General features: G+C 42.1%; 2 protein-coding genes and 1 long non-coding RNA gene across 7 annotated transcripts in view; all 3 read left to right on the forward strand.

Annotated features, from left to right (window-relative positions):
• The window catches only part of arid1b (AT rich interactive domain 1B (SWI1-like)), a 36186-nt gene extending 33225 nt beyond the window's left edge, over positions 1–2961 (forward strand). For 3 of the 4 annotated variants that reach the window (XM_037086785.1, XM_037086784.1, XM_037086786.1), the window contains 2 exons: positions 1–600; positions 888–1915. The exon at positions 1–600 is cut by the window's left edge and continues 58 nt beyond it. In XM_037086785.1, the coding sequence (XP_036942680.1) occupies positions 1–600; positions 888–1915 (1628 nt within the window). Of the gene's footprint in view, positions 601–887 lie in introns of all 4 variants that reach the window. The other variant, XM_037086783.1, reaches the window with a different exon arrangement.
• Positions 2962–4726: 1765 nt separating this feature from the next.
• Positions 4727–6980, forward strand: LOC119012811. Of its 2 annotated transcripts, none has more exons than XR_005072599.1 (3): positions 4727–5264; positions 5753–5932; positions 6663–6980. It is a non-coding gene; the product is annotated as an uncharacterized LOC119012811 (long non-coding RNA). The 2 variants fall into 2 exon arrangements; XR_005072598.1 differs by having other exon boundaries at positions 4729–5229.
• A 3332-nt stretch (positions 6981–10312) lies between these two features.
• On the forward strand, positions 10313–16950 carry LOC119012743 (NACHT, LRR and PYD domains-containing protein 3-like). The gene is made up of 7 exons (XM_037086842.1): positions 10313–11010; positions 11616–13407; positions 13514–13687; positions 14016–14189; positions 14474–14647; positions 15358–15404; positions 15793–16950. Exons 1-7 carry the CDS (start codon positions 10740–10742, stop codon positions 16320–16322), a joined length of 3162 nt encoding a protein of 1053 aa, XP_036942737.1. The 5' UTR covers positions 10313–10739; the 3' UTR covers positions 16323–16950.
• Positions 16951–17912: the final 962 nt, after the last annotated feature.

A 17912-nucleotide genomic window follows, 5' to 3' on the forward strand; every position in this document is an offset into this window, starting at 1 on the left:
TCGGTATCCTGGAGGAGTACGAGGTGGGAACCGAGGGCCAGAGGACCCTGCTGGGACCCCTGCCCAACTCCCCCACAAAGGAGGAGGCGCTGAAGGAGACGCCACCTACAATCTCAGAGTCTAACGGCCAATCAGCTGAGGAGCAGAGAATACCACGGAGATCAGCGGAGGAGATGGAGGCGACACCACCGCTACTTACAGCTGCACCCGGCCTCATCGCTCAGGAGGAGGTAAAAGATGGGCAACCTGTTGTCAAAGAGGAGGTGGAGATGAAGGAGGAGCACCAGGAGCAGAAAGAGCCCCGACCCCAACAGGCCAGCAAGTACGACAAGCTGCCAATCAAGGTAGAGGAGAAGGGGGAGGAGTGGGAGGAGGTGGATGAGCGCTGGGCGGAGCTCAGCAGACCCAACGGCTTCATCAGTGGCCTCCTGCACTGGAAGGCCGGAGGAGGAGACTCTACCGCTCACATCCAGACCGGGGAGTCTGCCCCCACAAAGAGGAGGGGGGTAGGAGAGGAGGGGAGGAGTCATGAGGAGGCAGAGGGAGGCGAGGAGAAGAACCTGCCAGCCGGTGAGGATACACCACCTGAAACACAAGAAGGTGAGGAAGACGAGAACGAGAACGAGGAGGAGGCCAGGATAATCACTGAAACATAATTCATACAAATGTTATTTTATTAGTTTTCATTTTATATTTATTATTTTATTTGACAGGAATAAAGTTCACTGAAAACAAAGAGTTTATCTGATGAATCACATGTTCATAAGACACAAAGAAAATTAAAAATGGAACATTATCAGTCATCTTCAATCTGATGATCAAAACATTTCTGTTCAGTCTGTTTCAGTTATAAGATTATAAAACGTTTCACTGTCTTTCCTCTTCAGGCTCCCAGTCGGAGGTCAGAGGTCAGAGTCCCATCAGCCAGCTGGAGGACGAGCCTCGCTGCTGGGACGAAGCTCCGCTGTCCACAGCCGAGTCCTGGCAGGACTCTCTGGCCAAACGCTGCATCTGCATCTCCAACATCGTACGTGGCCTCTCCTTTGTGCCCGGCAACGACACCGACATGTCACGGCACCCGGGCCTGGTGCTGATCCTGGGCCGGCTGGTGCTCCTGCATCACCACCACCCCTGCAGGAAACGGACACCACCCAGCTACCAGCGGGAGGAGGAGCAGGGGCTGGCCTGCAGCCGGGATGAGTGGTGGTGGGACTGCTTGGCGGCGCTCCGGGAGAACACCCTGGTGACGCTGGCCAACATGTCGGGCCAGCTGGACCTGTCGCTGTACCCCGAGAGCATCTGCCTGCCCATCCTGGATGGGCTGCTGCACTGGATGGTGTGCCCGTCCGCCGAGGCCCAGGACCCCTTCTCCTCATCGGGAGGAGTCTCCTCCCTCACCCCTCAGAGACTGGTGCTGGAGTGTCTGTGCAAGCTGAGCATCCAGGACTGCAACGTGGATCTGCTGCTCGCTACGCCACCCTTCAGCCGTCAGCAGAAGCTCTACGCCACGCTGGTGCGCCTCGTGGGGGAGAGGAAGAGCCAGGTGTGTCGGGAGATGGCGGTAGCCGTCCTGTCCAACCTGGCACAGGGCGACTCCACAGCAGCGCGCAGCGTCGCCCTGCAGAAGGGCAGCGTGGGAACTCTAATCGGCTTCCTGGAGGACAGCGTGGCCATGGCTCAGTACCAGCAGAGCTCACACAGCATGCTGCACGCCGCCGCGCCACCAGAGCCACCAAGCGTCAACATGATGTGCCGTGCTGCCAAGGCGCTGCTGGCCATGGCGAGGGTGGAAGAGAACCGGACGGAGTTTGTTCTGCACGAGAGCCGGTTGCTGGACATCTCGTTGTCAGCCGCCCTCAACTCATCTGTGGCAGCCATCATGTGTGAAGTACTGTTTAAAATCGGCCGCTCGTGACACAAACACCGCCACGGAGCACGCTCAGTGGCGCTAGAAGCAGCTCCGCCCATGTGATAGACTGGCTCCTATTATATTTTTATTTAAAGAACAGAACACAAATGTTTTTACATACAAATGAATATATATAGAATATATAAAGCTCCTCGGCTCCATCCGCAAAATGTTTATTTGGGATTTTTAAGTAATTTTAATACAAAAATATTTAATACTTGTATTTTTAATTTTTTATTCTTTTGTCAGTTTGTTGTTTTGTTTTAACCAAAGTGTGATGGTGGAGAGCACTCGGGTCTCTTTAATGTTTTTAAACAGACGTGGTCGTTCCTTTCTGTTTTGGGGGGGCGGGGTTAGTTAGATTTTGGAGGCGGGGTCAGATTTATTTAAATAATGACATGTTGTAGATAGGCCTCTCTTTTCTCATGTGGTATGACAGGAAACACTGATGTTCTGTTGTGTACTTTGTTTTGGTGCAATAGGTTTGTTTGGGCGTTTTTTACTTTAAATGTGAATCATTCGACCATCTGCAGTTCGACCATCAGTATTTTGCTGAACCACGACAGTATCAAGCATCGCTTTCTGTTTATTAATAACTTTCTATGTGTCCTCCACCAATCAAATCTCAAATTTCCCTCCACCGCCATCATCCTCCTGTAAATAGACGATGTACATTTGACTCGGTGACGGTAGCTGGTGATGAATGATCTTCTGCTCACCTGAACGTTTCCCAGCAGGTGAACACTTTTTTTCTGTATTTAAGGAAGATTCCTCAGTTTCAGGATATTTTGGGGGTCTGATCTGGGAGGGTGCGTTTGCTTTGAAAGACTGTATGTACAGGAGGTCAAGGGGAGGGCGGGACTGTACTCATCATGTTGCTAACAGACACAACTTCAAAAACAGTTATAACAAATGTAAAGAGAAAAAAAAGAAAATCTCTACATCCAGAACGTCTCCTGTTTGATTTGACAGACGTTGTTTCTTCAGTATGAGATCTTTATATGTTCCACAACAAGAATAAACGTACATGAACTCTGGTTGAGCACTGTGAACGCAGCTCCGGGCTGGTTTTGTGAGCAAATCTGGAGGAAAAAACTTTTGTACAACAAAAACAAAATTGGTAGATAAAAGAAAAAAATGTGGAGAAATGATTTCTATTCTTTGATCTTCACGGCTATTGGCGTTAAAATGTAGTTCACACTTACAGTAAAACATTTCCAGTGTAGCGTGCAGTCTGATTTATCAACGACAAAGACAAGATTTCAGCAGTCTGAGGAGGAGACGGCCGGTCTCTTGACTCTGAAGTCTTCAACAGAAGTTGAGAACAAACGTCTTAATATCGCTTCAAGTTATTTATGTTCTGGTTTGCTGATGTAGTTGGAGAACCACAGACATCATTGTCTTCAGTTCCACGTGTTTCAGACAGATTTCAGTGTGTGCACAGGATGATTCTGGATGCCGGTGTCGGCCTGCAGGACCAGGAGTTTGTAAAGAGTCGATGTAGTCTGCTGCAGTTGTTTCCAGTGATGCTGCAACATCTGCAGCGTATACGGTGACGTTCAAGAGGTTCTAATCACAGATAACTGAACACTTCCAGGTCTCCATGTGAACAACTAAGCGTTGGATGACTGAAACGTTCCTGCACAGTGTGATTCGGCAGTGCAAAAAATCTGCACGTGATTTTTCCACACGACACCTACGCACACCAAGTTCGCTGCAATTTATCTGTAGTGCCGAGTTTAATTTGCAGAAATGTTACATTTCACCATCAAATTTGGTCTTTTTATGTTTTATTGAATTACTGACTGCATTTTATTTTATCCAAGCTGCTGGCTGATCTAAACATGGTTACATTAATTTATCGATGACATCATGAATTTTTACTTTTTTAGCTAAAACATGTTTTGCTTCCTTCATCCTCACAAGTGAATGTTAGAGAGCCGCCAAATTGAAGGGACAAAAATAATTTACAAAGATTACCGGCAGCTTATAACATGGAGCATTTTCTTGCATGTCAGGCTGCAGCCAGGATTTAAAAAGATACTGGAGTCATGTCGGTCCAACTGGATCTCAAGAAGATCCAGAACACACAGACTTCTCTCTCATGCACACGAGACCAATTTACTGCCCTGATATGATCCTGACAAAACATGTATGAAAGTTTATCTTTGATATTATATACATATATTCCTATGGTGCATAAATATACATGAACGGAACTGAGTTAAAATATCAAAATATGAGTTTGATGGTGACATTTTATCTCATAATTTCCACCTTTCCTCATAATTATGACTAACCATCAGAATATTTTTTTCATCAAGCTTAGTTTTAATCTCCAGAGAAAAAACTCCAGACTGACTCTGTGCACAAAGGTTCTGAACACAGCTGCTGGTTCTGTTCCTGGGTCAGTACTATGCAGCGCCTCGGCCCGCGCGCACTTTAAAATAACATAGTGATCCTGTTTGAACTGTGTCATTAATCACACATATGATGTTTGTCAGTTTGTCATCAAACTAATAAAAGGTCATACTGGGGAAATGATACAACACAGTTGACTGTGTGTATCAGCAGCTCACAGAACTGAACCAGAACCCCTTCTGAGCCCAGTGTGCTCCATGCTGGTTCTGGTGTTGGTGAGATGATGTAGTTCACTGAGCTTTCACACTTTAATTACAACAAACTGACAAACATCGTGTGAGATTCATGATACAATTCAACAGGATCAATAGACAAAGATTTTCAAAATAAGGCTCCACCTAGGAAACCGGAAGTGGCGTGGCTGCTCATACAGCAACGTAGGTCTTCTTACAACTTGGTGTAACGATCAGTTCAGCACTTTGACATGTTAATACACTGAACGTGTTATTTCACCAGAGCGCGCACACAGAGCGTGCTAACTGGCTAGCTGCTTCACGTAGGAGTGAACGGAGCCGTGTTAGCTTGTCTTAGCTTGTGTTAGCTCGACAGGTTTAATCGTTGCGGCTTCTGTTTAAGTACGTGACGGTTGAAGCCGCCGCCTCGCATGACACTGAGCGTGTCAATCGTATAGTATCTACATAAAATACGTGAAACACGTGAAACCAGAACACATTCGGTTTGGACGGAGAGCCGAGTTGTGATGCTGCAGCGGCCGCCATGTTTGTTTCCACTGCGCAGGCGCGGCGGTGTGACGAATCGTTTATCTGATCGTTTCTGCTCATCGAGCTCGAAGTTGCGAATAGTTTTGAAATACCCGGTAAAAAGTCGGCGAGAGGATCTTTGACTGAGATGGTGCAGGTTTCATCACCCGGAACCTTCTGATCCGGATTCTGAGTTCTGTGAGCAGCTTCTTCTTCTCCTCATCCAGATGATGGTCTGTTTGTGACAGCAGCACATATTTAGATATGACACAGTTTTCTCTCTCTTCTCTTCTTATTGATTGTCATGTGATGTTTTGGTTGTTTGACAGCTTGGTTCTATCTGCTGACTGTATTTACTGTTCAAACTTTTACAAGCTGCTGCTCAGAAAACCTTATTGAATCACTTCCATGGTGGTGCAGAGGTTCTCTACAGTCTCACTCCAGTTCTCTACAAGTCATCCTGAATACATGTCAGTTAGCACCACCTGGTGGACAGGTAGTGTAACTACACCTGTGATCAGTGTGGACGCTTTAGAGGAAAGCTGTGACACCATCTCAATGCTGACAACTCACTGAGAGAATAAAAACACTTTTGTTCTCACAGTCTTCATCAAAATAACAAATGAATCAGAAACAACACAATCACATCCGGCACTCAGGCAGGTCAGAGAGACAAACAGGGAAATATAAACTCTCCTGATTGGCTGGGTTTGTACCACAGGTTGGACACGTTCTGACGTCACTCTGATGTGTTTACACTCTGAAGTTACGAGGATGTGACGGCGTCCTCAGATCAGATGCACACAGACACCAGGACTGACCAGGAAGAAACGAGCAGCTTCTTCTCTCCCAGTGTTTCCTCCACACATGAAGCTGGAAAGTGTCTGAAAGTTGACCTGAGGTGAGTTCAGCAGGTGAGAATCCTTCCAGACAGATGTGGACATGTTTGATCATCACCACTGTGCTCACATCGTGCTGTCGGTGCTCTGAACTGTTCACAGGTCAGATTCTAACGTTGCTGATCGACCTGACTGAAGTGTTTTTAATGTTAAAGGTGCAACACATCAAAAGATTTTAGTGTTTGTCTTCACTGTGTATTCTCTGACATCTGAATTTAACTTAGTGTTTTATGCTGATGCACGATATGGATTTTATTTCAGCCAACACAACAACCGATAATCACTTGACTCTTGTGACTGATACCTATAAAATAACCGTTGATAGAACATTTTTATGTAAGAAGACTCAGACGTTTTATTTGATATTCCAGTGAGTGTGATCAGGCTTTCTCCCCTCGAGTTGTGTTGTTCACTCCAGTGACAACATGTGGTTCTGGTCTACGTTCTGCACAGCTGCAGCAGTTTGACGCTCTGAGCGCCACATCATCGTGTTTGTTGTTGCTTTTCTTCTCTGAGTTTATTGGCTGCTCACAGAACAGCTGTAAAGGTGTGAAGCAGCACCTTCTGCACTCTGTCTCTGTCATCATCTGCTGAAAACTGATGATGTAAATCTTCCATTTTTGGGCTGATGATAGATAGATTAGAGTACTATATACAATAAAATGTTTAAGCAGTTACAAGAATGATATAAAATACCGAGTTATCAGCACTGAAACACACTTTATCTCGCAGTTCTTGTGTGAAGTCTTCAGCATTGAGCCAACATGTGGTTACTGTTCTCGCATCAGTCATCACGCAGACCAACGGACGAGATCTGCACTCGGAATGAGGAAGTTAAACTCTGCTGTGGTTTTGACTATCTATGGACAAATCCTGTGAGAAGCTTAGAGCCATAGTCTTAGAACAACTTCAGTGTCCTGTATATAATGTAATAAATAATGAATTACTTATTAAACCTCTTTTTAGTTACTTTGAACAAAATGCCCAAATCACCTCTGTAGAACAGTTAAACAGCTGTGATCTGTTTGAATAAACGATGGACTCACTGGATCACAGTCTTGTGTGTGCTTGTTTTGTTCACCAGGATGGTGATGTGTGGAAACCTTGACTTAATGATTCACATCAATCTAAAACTGCTTACATGCTCCACCTCAGCTCCATGATGTAGACAGGGGTGTTTGTCTTTGCCTCCCTTTTTTAAATTCAACAATCAGCTCCTTGGTATTGCTGATGTTGAGCAGTAGATTGTTGATGTCCTCCCCATGGTTGTTTGTACTGCAGCCGATAATGGTTGCATCAACGGCGTCCTTTCAGGGTGTGGTTCTGATGCCCAGAGTGTTTAGTTTGCAATCAGTTTCATGCGTGAGATTATTGAATACTGAGCTGAAATCAACAAAAAGCATTCTGATGTAACTGGTCTAATATTCAGGATGAAGACTGAGTGAAGGGCAATAGATATTGCTTGCTGTGATGTTGCTTTTGATGTGCTTGAGAGTCAGAGGGTGGTACTCAGTCGGACTCAACACGTTTTTAGGTACAGGAACAATGGTGGGTGTCTTAAAGAAGGTGAGAACAGTCGCTTGTTAGAGTGACTCTAAGATTCCACTGAGTGCATGTCCATTGCGTTCAGTGTTAACACAGAAGTTCACTCTGGACTGGGCTGAAGATAAAAACAACCAGGACATACAGTTCACATTTCCATTCACTTTCAGAGAGCTGAATGTGCTGAAAGAGAAAAAGTTCAGCTTGGCGGAACTTGTTTATCACTTTTTTCCAATCTCCTTGGAGTGCAGATTGTCTGAATGAAAATCTTCCTTGGAATAACTCCTGTAAATCTTGTCCTAACCATGCAACCATACCACACTTATAGTTATTTACCTGGATGATTAAACCTTCTGCCATGGTAGACATAATATAATTTATCTCATGGAACGAAAACATGATCTGAGCATTAGGAGCATAGATGTGACAAAGATTTATTTTAACCCCAGACAATATGGTTTGAACACAAATAAGTCTTCCCTGGTCATCCTAGTATTTTTACAAAATATTAAACATGATAACCACACTATTTATTTTTGCTTTAATAAGAACTATGCACTATGTTTCCTACCCAGTCTCTTTTTTCACTTCATTCATGTCACTGTCAAATGAGTTTACTGAAGACTGCAGCTTTGTTTGTCACAGGTGAAATGTTGCTGTTCCCCTTTCCAAGGCAAGTGAAGCATCTTGACCAGAGGAAAATGCACTTACATTTCCTTCAGTCTCATAAAATCTGTGATTTCCTGGTAATCTAAAATACACTAATCCCAGTCACACCCAGAGGTAATTCAAAGCTGTTACTGAACCTGTTGTGTAGAAGCTGAAATTCAGTAGCTTGTCTAGTGCAGATGGGAGTTGGTCAAACACCAAGTTCAACACAATATTTATTTTAAGTTCTTGATTACTTGCAACAGTCACACATCAGCAGCGCAGAGATGATGACTGAGGAGAGGCCGTCTCTCCTCAGCCTTTATAATAGTAGAAATCAATACATACAACTGGAGCAGTCACAAGGTCACATGTAAGCTCACTTAAAATAACATTCCCACTATCTCCACATCCACCACAGGTAAACGTTAATTGAACATACATGGTTTTCAGTTTGTTTTGTTTTTTAATTTTGGGTTTTTTTCCCCAAAACAGTCCCTGTAAGTGCTTCTGTCATTGATCAATAGGAGTTTGAATACACTAAAATATTTTCCATTCCCACCTGATATTTTTTCGATTTTAAAATAAGCCTGCCTGTTACCTGTAACTGCACTGTAGCTGGAAAATTCAATCTGTCCGCATCATTATAAACTTACATGGTCCGTGTTCATACTTGACAACACAAAAACAACTTAACAAGAGATTTTCTTAGGAAATATCCACGTACCTGTTAATAAAAATAAATAAATAAATAAAAAGGCATCAGCTCGACTTCATGAGATCAAACTACTGCTCTCCCATTACATATTTCTGAACTGAGCTGATCTTTGGCTCATTAGATGGTTAGTTAGTTCCATCTAGTGGACAGATAGTAGAACTACATCATCTGATGTGTGATTTCTCTGAAACCGACTGGTTCTGACGTCACTCTGATGTGACCTTACACTCGGACCCTGAAGTTCTGAGGGTGGGACGGTGTCCTCAGATCAGAAGCACACAGACACCAGAACTGACGAGGAAGAAACGAGCAGCTTCTTCTCTCCCAGTGTTTCCTCCACACATGAAGCTGGAAAGTGTCTGTAAGTTGACCTGAGGTGAGTTCAGCAGGTGAGAATCCTACCAGACAAATCTGGACGCGTTTGATTATCACAGTCACTTTCTGTTTGTGCTGTTAATTGTTGCAGGTATAAATATTCTCGACGTCACTTTAGTTGAAGGTCAGTGATTTGAGGATTATTCTCATGAATCACTTTTAAGAAGTTCACAAGTAGAATCGACGGAAGTTTGATCATAATCTGAGATATGATTAGTAAAAAACACGACGAGTGCCGACTGGTCAGAAAGTTTAAATCAACTTGATTTAAGTGTTTTTTTAATGTTAACACTGCAAGTGTTTAAACTATCATCTTACCAGCACTGACATAGACATTATTTCCTATTAATAGTAACCTTATTTGATCAGATAAATCCCGTTTACACAGTTCATGTCTCAAGAATTAGATGACTGTTGGTTAGTGTGGTTTCTGTTTTCTTGTCATTCATCACGTTAACCAACAAACAGGCTGTTAATCTAGACTCAGAATGAGGAATTTAATCTCGGCTACTTGATATGGACACAGCTTCTCACGTGTTATCAACACATGCGCCTTTAATACGACAATTATGTGGAGTCAGCTAATTAAACTGTGTGCTGAAGCAAAAAAATACTGATATGAAACAGAATGAAACAGGTATGCAATGAAATTCATAGTTCAATTTGTCTCCACCTAGTGGCGTAACCAACCAATTTACAAATATATGTAGATGCACTGATGACAATTTTCATGGGCAATTCTGATTTCTTACTTTTTTTTTTTTTAATCTGACCTGCTGATTCTGATTTTGGGTGCTTCTGACTTTCTGTAATTGACAACATACAAAAAAATGTCTGTTAGTAATAAAATACTGAAAATGTAATAGTCCTACATTTTGTCAAACTGCACCAGGTTACAGGAGCCTCCTTCCCTCAAACAAGTTTCAAAATAAAGTGCTCTGTCTAGTCCCATTAACACACATACTAATTTAGGGATGATGATGATGATAATAATAATAATAATAATAATAATAATAATAATAATAATAATAATAATAATAATAATTGTAATTTAAGCAAATTAAAAAGAAAAAGACATGACAACAACAAGAAGGTTATTTTCTGTGATCATGCTTGAGTTGCCAGCATACAATTTATGGATCTATGAATTTACAGAATACCACATATTAAGAAATGCATGAAAAATACTATTAATACAGTTTGAAATGTTACAAGTGGCAATTCATAATTTGTAATGGTAAACAGTAGGCCTATGTCATGTCTCCAGTTTATAGCATAATCAGGAATGACATTAAGATAAGTATGGCTTAATACTATCAGCTAATTTTTAGGCCTGTACTTGGAAATTAGACTGTAATAAATATTACTTATGGTGGTCTTCAATTATTTTGCATCATTTTTGCTGTTCTTTCTGTGCCCCACATCATGCATTAGTTATGGAATAAAAAAGAAAAGCAAAGGTTGAAACCAGAAGGAAGGTTGTGTCTTATAACAATTTATCGTTTGTATCTTTACAGAGAGGGCAGATGGCAACACCTAAACAGATCATCTTCAGAACTTTAGAGAATCTGGGAGATGAGGACTTTCAAAAATTCAAGTGGCACCTTCAGGGAGCCCTGGAGGGCTTCCCAGCAATCCCAAAATGTCGACTGGAGAAAGCAAACAGGATGGACACAGTGGATCAGATGGTGCAGACCTACTGTATAAACACCACCAAAGTGACCAGAATGGTTTTGGGGGAGATTAATCAGAATGATCTGCGGGATCAATTATCAAACACCATCTCAGAACCTTCAGGTAGGTCATTAAAAACAGAAAGTAAGAATTTGTATTTTAGGAAGCCTTACATCACATAACAAACTATGGTACACTACTTAACATTAAAATCTTAACACATACAACAGATAGTGACTTTGCCCTCCTCATATCAGAGTGACCCTCTTTTGAATATAGTGGAGGGGTTTGAGTACCACATTTATTCTGAAGCCTGTGTAGTTGCGTCAACTGTCGCAAAGTAGGAAGTTGCATATATATCATGCATCACATCTCTTATATGGGCCAGTGGCTCATGAAAGCGTTACCCAAGTCATGAAACAGTGGAGACGAGGGCTTCTTCGTGGATCTAGAACTGAGATGGAAACTCTGGTGGACAAGACGTTTTACAAATATAGATGTCAGGGTAAAGTGTGTGGGCATTAGGAGTTTAGGACATTGTGTGCTGAAGGCAGGCTACAATTCAACACAGTTCTACAGCCCTTCATTCTGTGAAAAAAAATATTTCCTTTGAATGCGACAGTACAGCAGTTTACATTTCAGGTACAGAAGCAAAATTTTGGATAACCTCAAGATCACATATACTGTGGCGTCATCTCAGTTGTGTCAAATATTTTTTCTTAATTCAGAGATTCTCTCTGAGTGCCAGCTCAAACTCAAAACCAACCTGAAGAAGAGGTTCCAATGTGTGTTTGAGAAAATCACAAAAGCAAGTAGTTCAAAACCTCTACATGAGATCTACACTGAGATCTACATCATGATGGAAGAAACGGGAGAGGTCAACATGGAACATGAGGTCAGACAGATTGAAACAGCAACCTGGAAACCACCAACACTGGAAACATCAATCAGATGTGAGGACATCTTTAAAGCCATAACTGGAGGAGATGATCCAGTCAGAGCAGTGTTGACACAGGGAGTGGCTGGCATCGGGAAAACAGTCTTAACACAGAAGTTCACTCTGGACTGGGCTGAAGACAAAGCCAACCAGGACATACAGTTCACATTTCCATTCACTTTCAGAGAGCTGAACGTGCTGACAGAGAAAAAGTTCAGCTTGGTGGAACTTGTTCATCACTTCTTCACTGAAACCAAAGAAGCAGGAATCTGCAGGTTTGAAGAGTTCCAGGTTGTGTTCATCTTTGACGGTCTGGATGAGTGTCGACTTCCTCTGGACTTCCACAACACTGAGATCCTGACTGATGTTAGAGAGTCCACCTCAGTGGATGTGCTGCTGACAAACCTCATCAGGGGGAAACTGCTTCCCTCTGCTCGCCTCTGGATAACCACACGACCTGCAGCAGCCAATCAGATCCCTCGTGACTGTGTTGCCATGGTGACAGAGGTCAGAGGGTTCACTGACCCACAGAAGGAGGAGTACTTCAGGAAGAAATTCAGAGATGAGGAGCAGGCCAGCAGAATCATCTCCCACATCAAGACATCACGAAGCCTCCACATCATGTGCCACATCCCAGTCTTCTGCTGGATCACTGCTACAGCTCTGGAGAACATGTTTAATGTGAGAGAGGGAGGAGAGCTGCCCAAGACTCTGACTCAGATGTACATCCACTTTCTGGTGGTTCAGTCCAAAGTGAAGAATGTCAAATATGATGGAAAATCTGAGAGAGATCCACACTGGACCCCAGAGAGCAAGAAAATGATTGAGTCTCTGGGAAAACTGGCTTTTGAGCAGCTGCAGAAAGGAAACCTGATCTTCTATGAATCAGACCTGACAGAGTGTGGCATCGATATCAGAGCAGCCTCAGTGTACTCAGGAGTGTTCACAGAGATCTTTAAAGAGGAGAGTGGACTGTACCAGGACAAGGTGTTCTGCTTCATCCATCTGAGTGTTCAGGAGTTTCTGGCTGCTTTTCATGTCCATCTGACATTCATCAACTCTGAAGTCAATCTGCTGGCAGAACCAACATGGTGGTCTAAACTATTTAGGAGTAAATCTAAACCTACTCATCTCTACCAGAGTGCTGTGGACAAGGCCTTACAGAGTCCAAATGGACACCTGGACTTGTTTCTCCGCTTCCTCCTGGGTCTTTCCCTGGAGACCAATCAGAATCTCCTACGAGGTCTGCTGACAAAGACCAGAACAATCTCAGAAAACAAACAGGAAACAGTTGAGTATATCAAGAAGAAGATCAGTGATAATCTGTCTCCAGAGAGAAGCATCAATCTGTTCCACTGTCTGAATGAACTGAATGATGGTTCTCTAGTGGAGGAGATCCAACAGTACCTGAGTTCAGGAAGTCTCTCCACAGATAAACTGTCTCCTGCTCAGTGGTCAGCTCTGGTCTTCATCTTACTGTCATCGAAAAATGATCTCTGCATGTTTCACCTGAAGAAATACTCTGCTTCAGAGGAAGCTCTTCTGAGGCTGCTGCCAGTGGTCAAAGCCTCCAACAAAGCTCAGTAGGTCGAAAGAAGGACAAATATTATCAATAAGTAATCAGACTTTAAAGTGAGAGCTGTCAATTAACAATTTTACCTTTTGTCTTTTTGTCTGATTCTTCTTCAGGCTGAGTGGCTGTAATCTGTCAGAGAGAAGCTGTGAAGCTCTGTCCTCAGTTCTAAGCTCCCAGTTCTCTAGTCTGAGAGAGCTGGACCTGAGTAACAATGACCTGCAGGATTCAGGAGTGAAGCTGCTGTCATCAGGACTGAAGAGTCCACACTGTGAACTGGAAACTCTCAGGTCAGAAATTTGCTTTTGTTATCATTTAAATCTTGACTACACTCAGGCCAATGTTCTGTAGGATTCTTCTTGTAACAAAATGATCTTAAACATTGTTAAATGAGAATGTGAAAGCCGCACACTCAATGATAGTCAATAATCTTGACTAGCCAAATCTGTCAGATTTAATGTGTTGATTTCTGATTCTTGTTTTGTTCATGTCTATATGTCAGCATCTCTCTAGAAAAGTTAGCATCTTCCTGCATTCCTGTGAAGGACAAATATTATCAAGTACGCTTAAAAGTTGATGTTCAGTATTTTGCCCATCTTTTTTTGGATTTGCCTTTAGGCTGAGTGACTGTAACCTGTTAAAGAGAAGCTGTGAAGCTCTGTCTTCAGTTCTCAGCTCCCAGTCCTCTAGTCTGAAAGAGCTGGACCTGAGTAAAAACAACCTGCAGGATTCAGGAGTGAAGCAGCTGTCTTCTGGATTGGAAAGTCAATGCTGTAAACTGGAAACTCTCAGGTTAAGATTCAGCTGGTTGCTTTCAGTTGATCATTTAAGTGTTGACTGCTCTCCTGTAGATGTTGATGAGGAGACTAGAAATCTGTAAGATTATTCAATAACTTTCTGAAACATGGTATCAAAAAAGAATAATCTTTGTTGAATCAGTCAGTTATTTGAGTTATTTGTACGTCGGTCTCCAACCTTCAATCCTTTGATTAATGTCGGTATGTTGGCAACTCTCTAGAACAGTTTGTATCTTCCTGCACTTTCTTAAACTGGCATCATCCATTTTCTATTTCAAGACTGTCAGGTTGTCTGATCACAGAGGAAGGCTGTTCTTCTCTGGCCTCAGCTCTGAGCTCCAACCCTTCTCATCTGAGAGAGCTGGACCTGAGCTACAATCATCCAGGAGACTCTGGAGTGAAGCTTCTGACTGCTGGAGTGGAGGATCCAGACTGGAGACTGGAAACCCTCAGGTACAAGGGCTCACACATGTTTACACTTTTGTTTCTCTGTTACACTTATAAACTGAGGAACTCTGCTTACTGTTTGACAGCACTTAGGACTGTTGTATGTAAAATCATTAAGAGGGAAAGTTATGAAATGTTCCTGTTTAGTCCAAAAGAATATTGCTGACATTATATAATATTACATATTAACACATTACTACTTGCATGGAATGATGCAACAGAAAACACTGTTTCGCTATTAGTTCAACAACATCACTGTTGGCGACTGTATGCTTTATTTTACTGCATGTAATTTTGCATTTTGAGTCCAAATCTTCTTGTAGAGTTTCTATTTTATTCATTGTTGGATTTTATACTCTGATCATGATTTGTTTTCGTTGCTTTGGTAAATGGTAAATGGTTTTGCAATTTTATAGCACTTTTCCAGTCTACTGACCACTCAAAGTGCTTTGAAATAATTGCCATATTCACACACACATTCATACAATTGTGGCAGAGGCTGCCATGCAAGGTGCAAACTGCTCATCGGCAGCAATTTGGGGTTTAGTCCTGTAGCTCTGGAGGTAGATTACCAGAGGGCCTACCTCCTGAGCTAAAGACACCCCCTTCTATTTATCTGGACTCATTTCTGTCCTTGTGCTGCTGTGATGCCTGAATTTCTCCTCTGGGGATCAGTAAAGTTTAATAAGCGGCTCTGACTGTGTTTCTTCTTCCAGGCTGGACCATGGTGGAGAACAGAGACTGAAACCTGGTCTGAAGAAGTGTGAGTGTGGATTCAGATTGATTCATGAGAACACAGCAGCACACAGTCAAGTCCTGTTTAAAATAATATTTACAATATGAAAGCAATAGCTAATGACAGGTTGTGATATATCGTGATAAGCCAGGGGCGTTGTTTGGCTGGCTGAAGTGGTTGTCAAAATCAATATAATTAATAGTTGTGATATTTCTTTGTTCAAACCCCACAGACAATAGATGGCTCAACATATGTACCATCCTCAGTGTTAACAATCTGTATATGCAATAAGATACAGTCTTCTAGTGACATATAAACAATATATTAATCAATAGAAGTGATCAACTTATAAATAAATAAACAAACCAACAGTTGTGTTAGCTGATAACCTGCTGCTGTGATGGGTCTTTTTCAGATTTCTGTGAACTCACAGTCGACACAAACACAGTGAACAGAAAACTCAAACTGTCTGACAACAACAAGAAAGTGACATATGTGAGAGAGAAGCAGCCATATCCTGATCATCCAGAGAGATTTGACTACTGGTCTCAGCTGCTGTGTAGAACTGGTCTGACTGGTTGCTCTTACTGGGAGGTCGAGTGGAGAGGATGGGTTTACATAGCAGTGACTTACAGGGTAATCAGAACAGATTGTTTGTTTGGATGGAACGATCAGTCCTGGAGTCTGGACTGTTCTGATCGTGGTTATTTTGTCTGGCACAATAACAGAAGAACAGTCCTCCCTATCTCCTCCTCCTCCTCCTCCTCCTCCTCTGGTAGAGTAGCAGTGTATGTGGACTGTCCTGCTGGCATTCTGTCCTTCTACAGAGTCTCCTCTGACTCACTGATCCACCTCCACACCTTCAACACCACATTCACTGAACCTCTTTATCCTGGGTTTGGGTTGGTTGACTTCCGTTCCTCAGTGTTTCTGTGTTCAGTGTAGGAGGAAGAGTCTCCTCCTGTGAACACAAACACAGTACTGGCTGAAGACGACTGCTGAAATATGTCCTCTGTGAGACACAAACCACTTCAGTTTATATTGTTTCACTTTGGGATTCATTTTGTTGTGATGAAACGAGTCGTGGTCAAACATCCTCATTTGGTTTTGTCATCAGAACTCAGTGACTCAGCTGTTGAGCTCTCATATGTATCTTCTTATTGTGACAGATATAAATTGTGTCCAGCTCGTCTGATTTGACCTGTCTGTTGGCCCATCAGCTCCTGCTGTTAAAGTGGGAAAATGCCAACAGGTAAATAAGAGATCATCTCATTTTCCATAAGAGAAACTGTGACCACTGGAGGGCAGACATGTCAGGTACTCTACTGAAGTTTCTGTTATTAGGATACTTCTTCTCTATAGAACTTCAATAAAGAGAGTCAGATCAGGGAGAACATCATGTTTTGTTGCTGTCGCCACCAACTCAGCTGGAAAATGTCCCAACCTCTCGTTAAAAATATCCAGCGCTTTCATGCTCACAGACGTGGAAACGCAGACATGAACTATGGTCTCTGACTTCACAGAGCTGCAAAACCAGCATCCCCTCCACCTCCTGACATGATAGTCAGTTCAGTTACATGTAATGTGAATATGATGTAGTGTGTATATATATATATATATATATATATATATATATATATATATATATATATATATATATATATATATATATATATATGATGAAGTGTCTGGGTCTTTATGAACTACTATATGTGATGTGATTTTATCAGCAGAAAATGATTGAATGATCTTTGTGTCCTTTTTACGATGCGTTCTCTTGAAATACTTCTGAGGAGTACAAACCAAATTACGAGGTAACTCATAAGTAGTTTTAAAAACATTCTAATTGTGACCCTTAGGGGGCACTGTACCATCCTACTTTGTTGAATGGGAATAATAAAACAATTAAAGTAATTCAATTAAAGTAATTCAATTTGTCAAAGTGTCTTTTTTCTGCCCTTTAAAATATTTTCTTTATTTTGTATATTATATTCTTTGTCGTCTTGTTTTACGTTCCACTTTCTGTCTTGTACTTGGTACTTCTGGCACAATCATTTTCCTGGGTTGTTTCTTTTCACGTGATGCCTCGATGTCCCTGTGTTGAGTGTAGGAGGGAAACAGTTTCTCAGCAGCTGTAATCTTCAATGTATCCAGCAGATGGCAGCAGCAGCAATCCAAAGTTTTGTTAAAGTTTTCATGTGTTTTTTTCTGTCTTCACTACATATTAGTCTTGTACAGCTGATGGTTAGTCTGTGTCGGTTATAAATAGTTCAATTACATTTCAGACTTGTGTTTTTTAGCTCAACTTTAGCATCATGCTGATGTTGTAATGGCATCGTGCTAACAATTGCATTTAGTTTTCAGAGGAGAGCTGAGTTTAGCAGTCTCATGGTTGTGTTAAGACTCAGCAAAGCTATGAGCTCATTACTGTTGTTGTAGTGTTGAATAGCAATATTATACACAGTCACAGCTGACAATATTTTTTTTTTAGACCTTTTTAGTTTTAAATTCTTTTAGCTGTCTTTTCTTCTCTTG

This window comes from Acanthopagrus latus, chromosome 22 (assembly GCF_904848185.1).
Source record: "Acanthopagrus latus isolate v.2019 chromosome 22, fAcaLat1.1, whole genome shotgun sequence".
Taxonomy (NCBI): Eukaryota; Metazoa; Chordata; class Actinopteri; order Spariformes; family Sparidae; genus Acanthopagrus; species Acanthopagrus latus.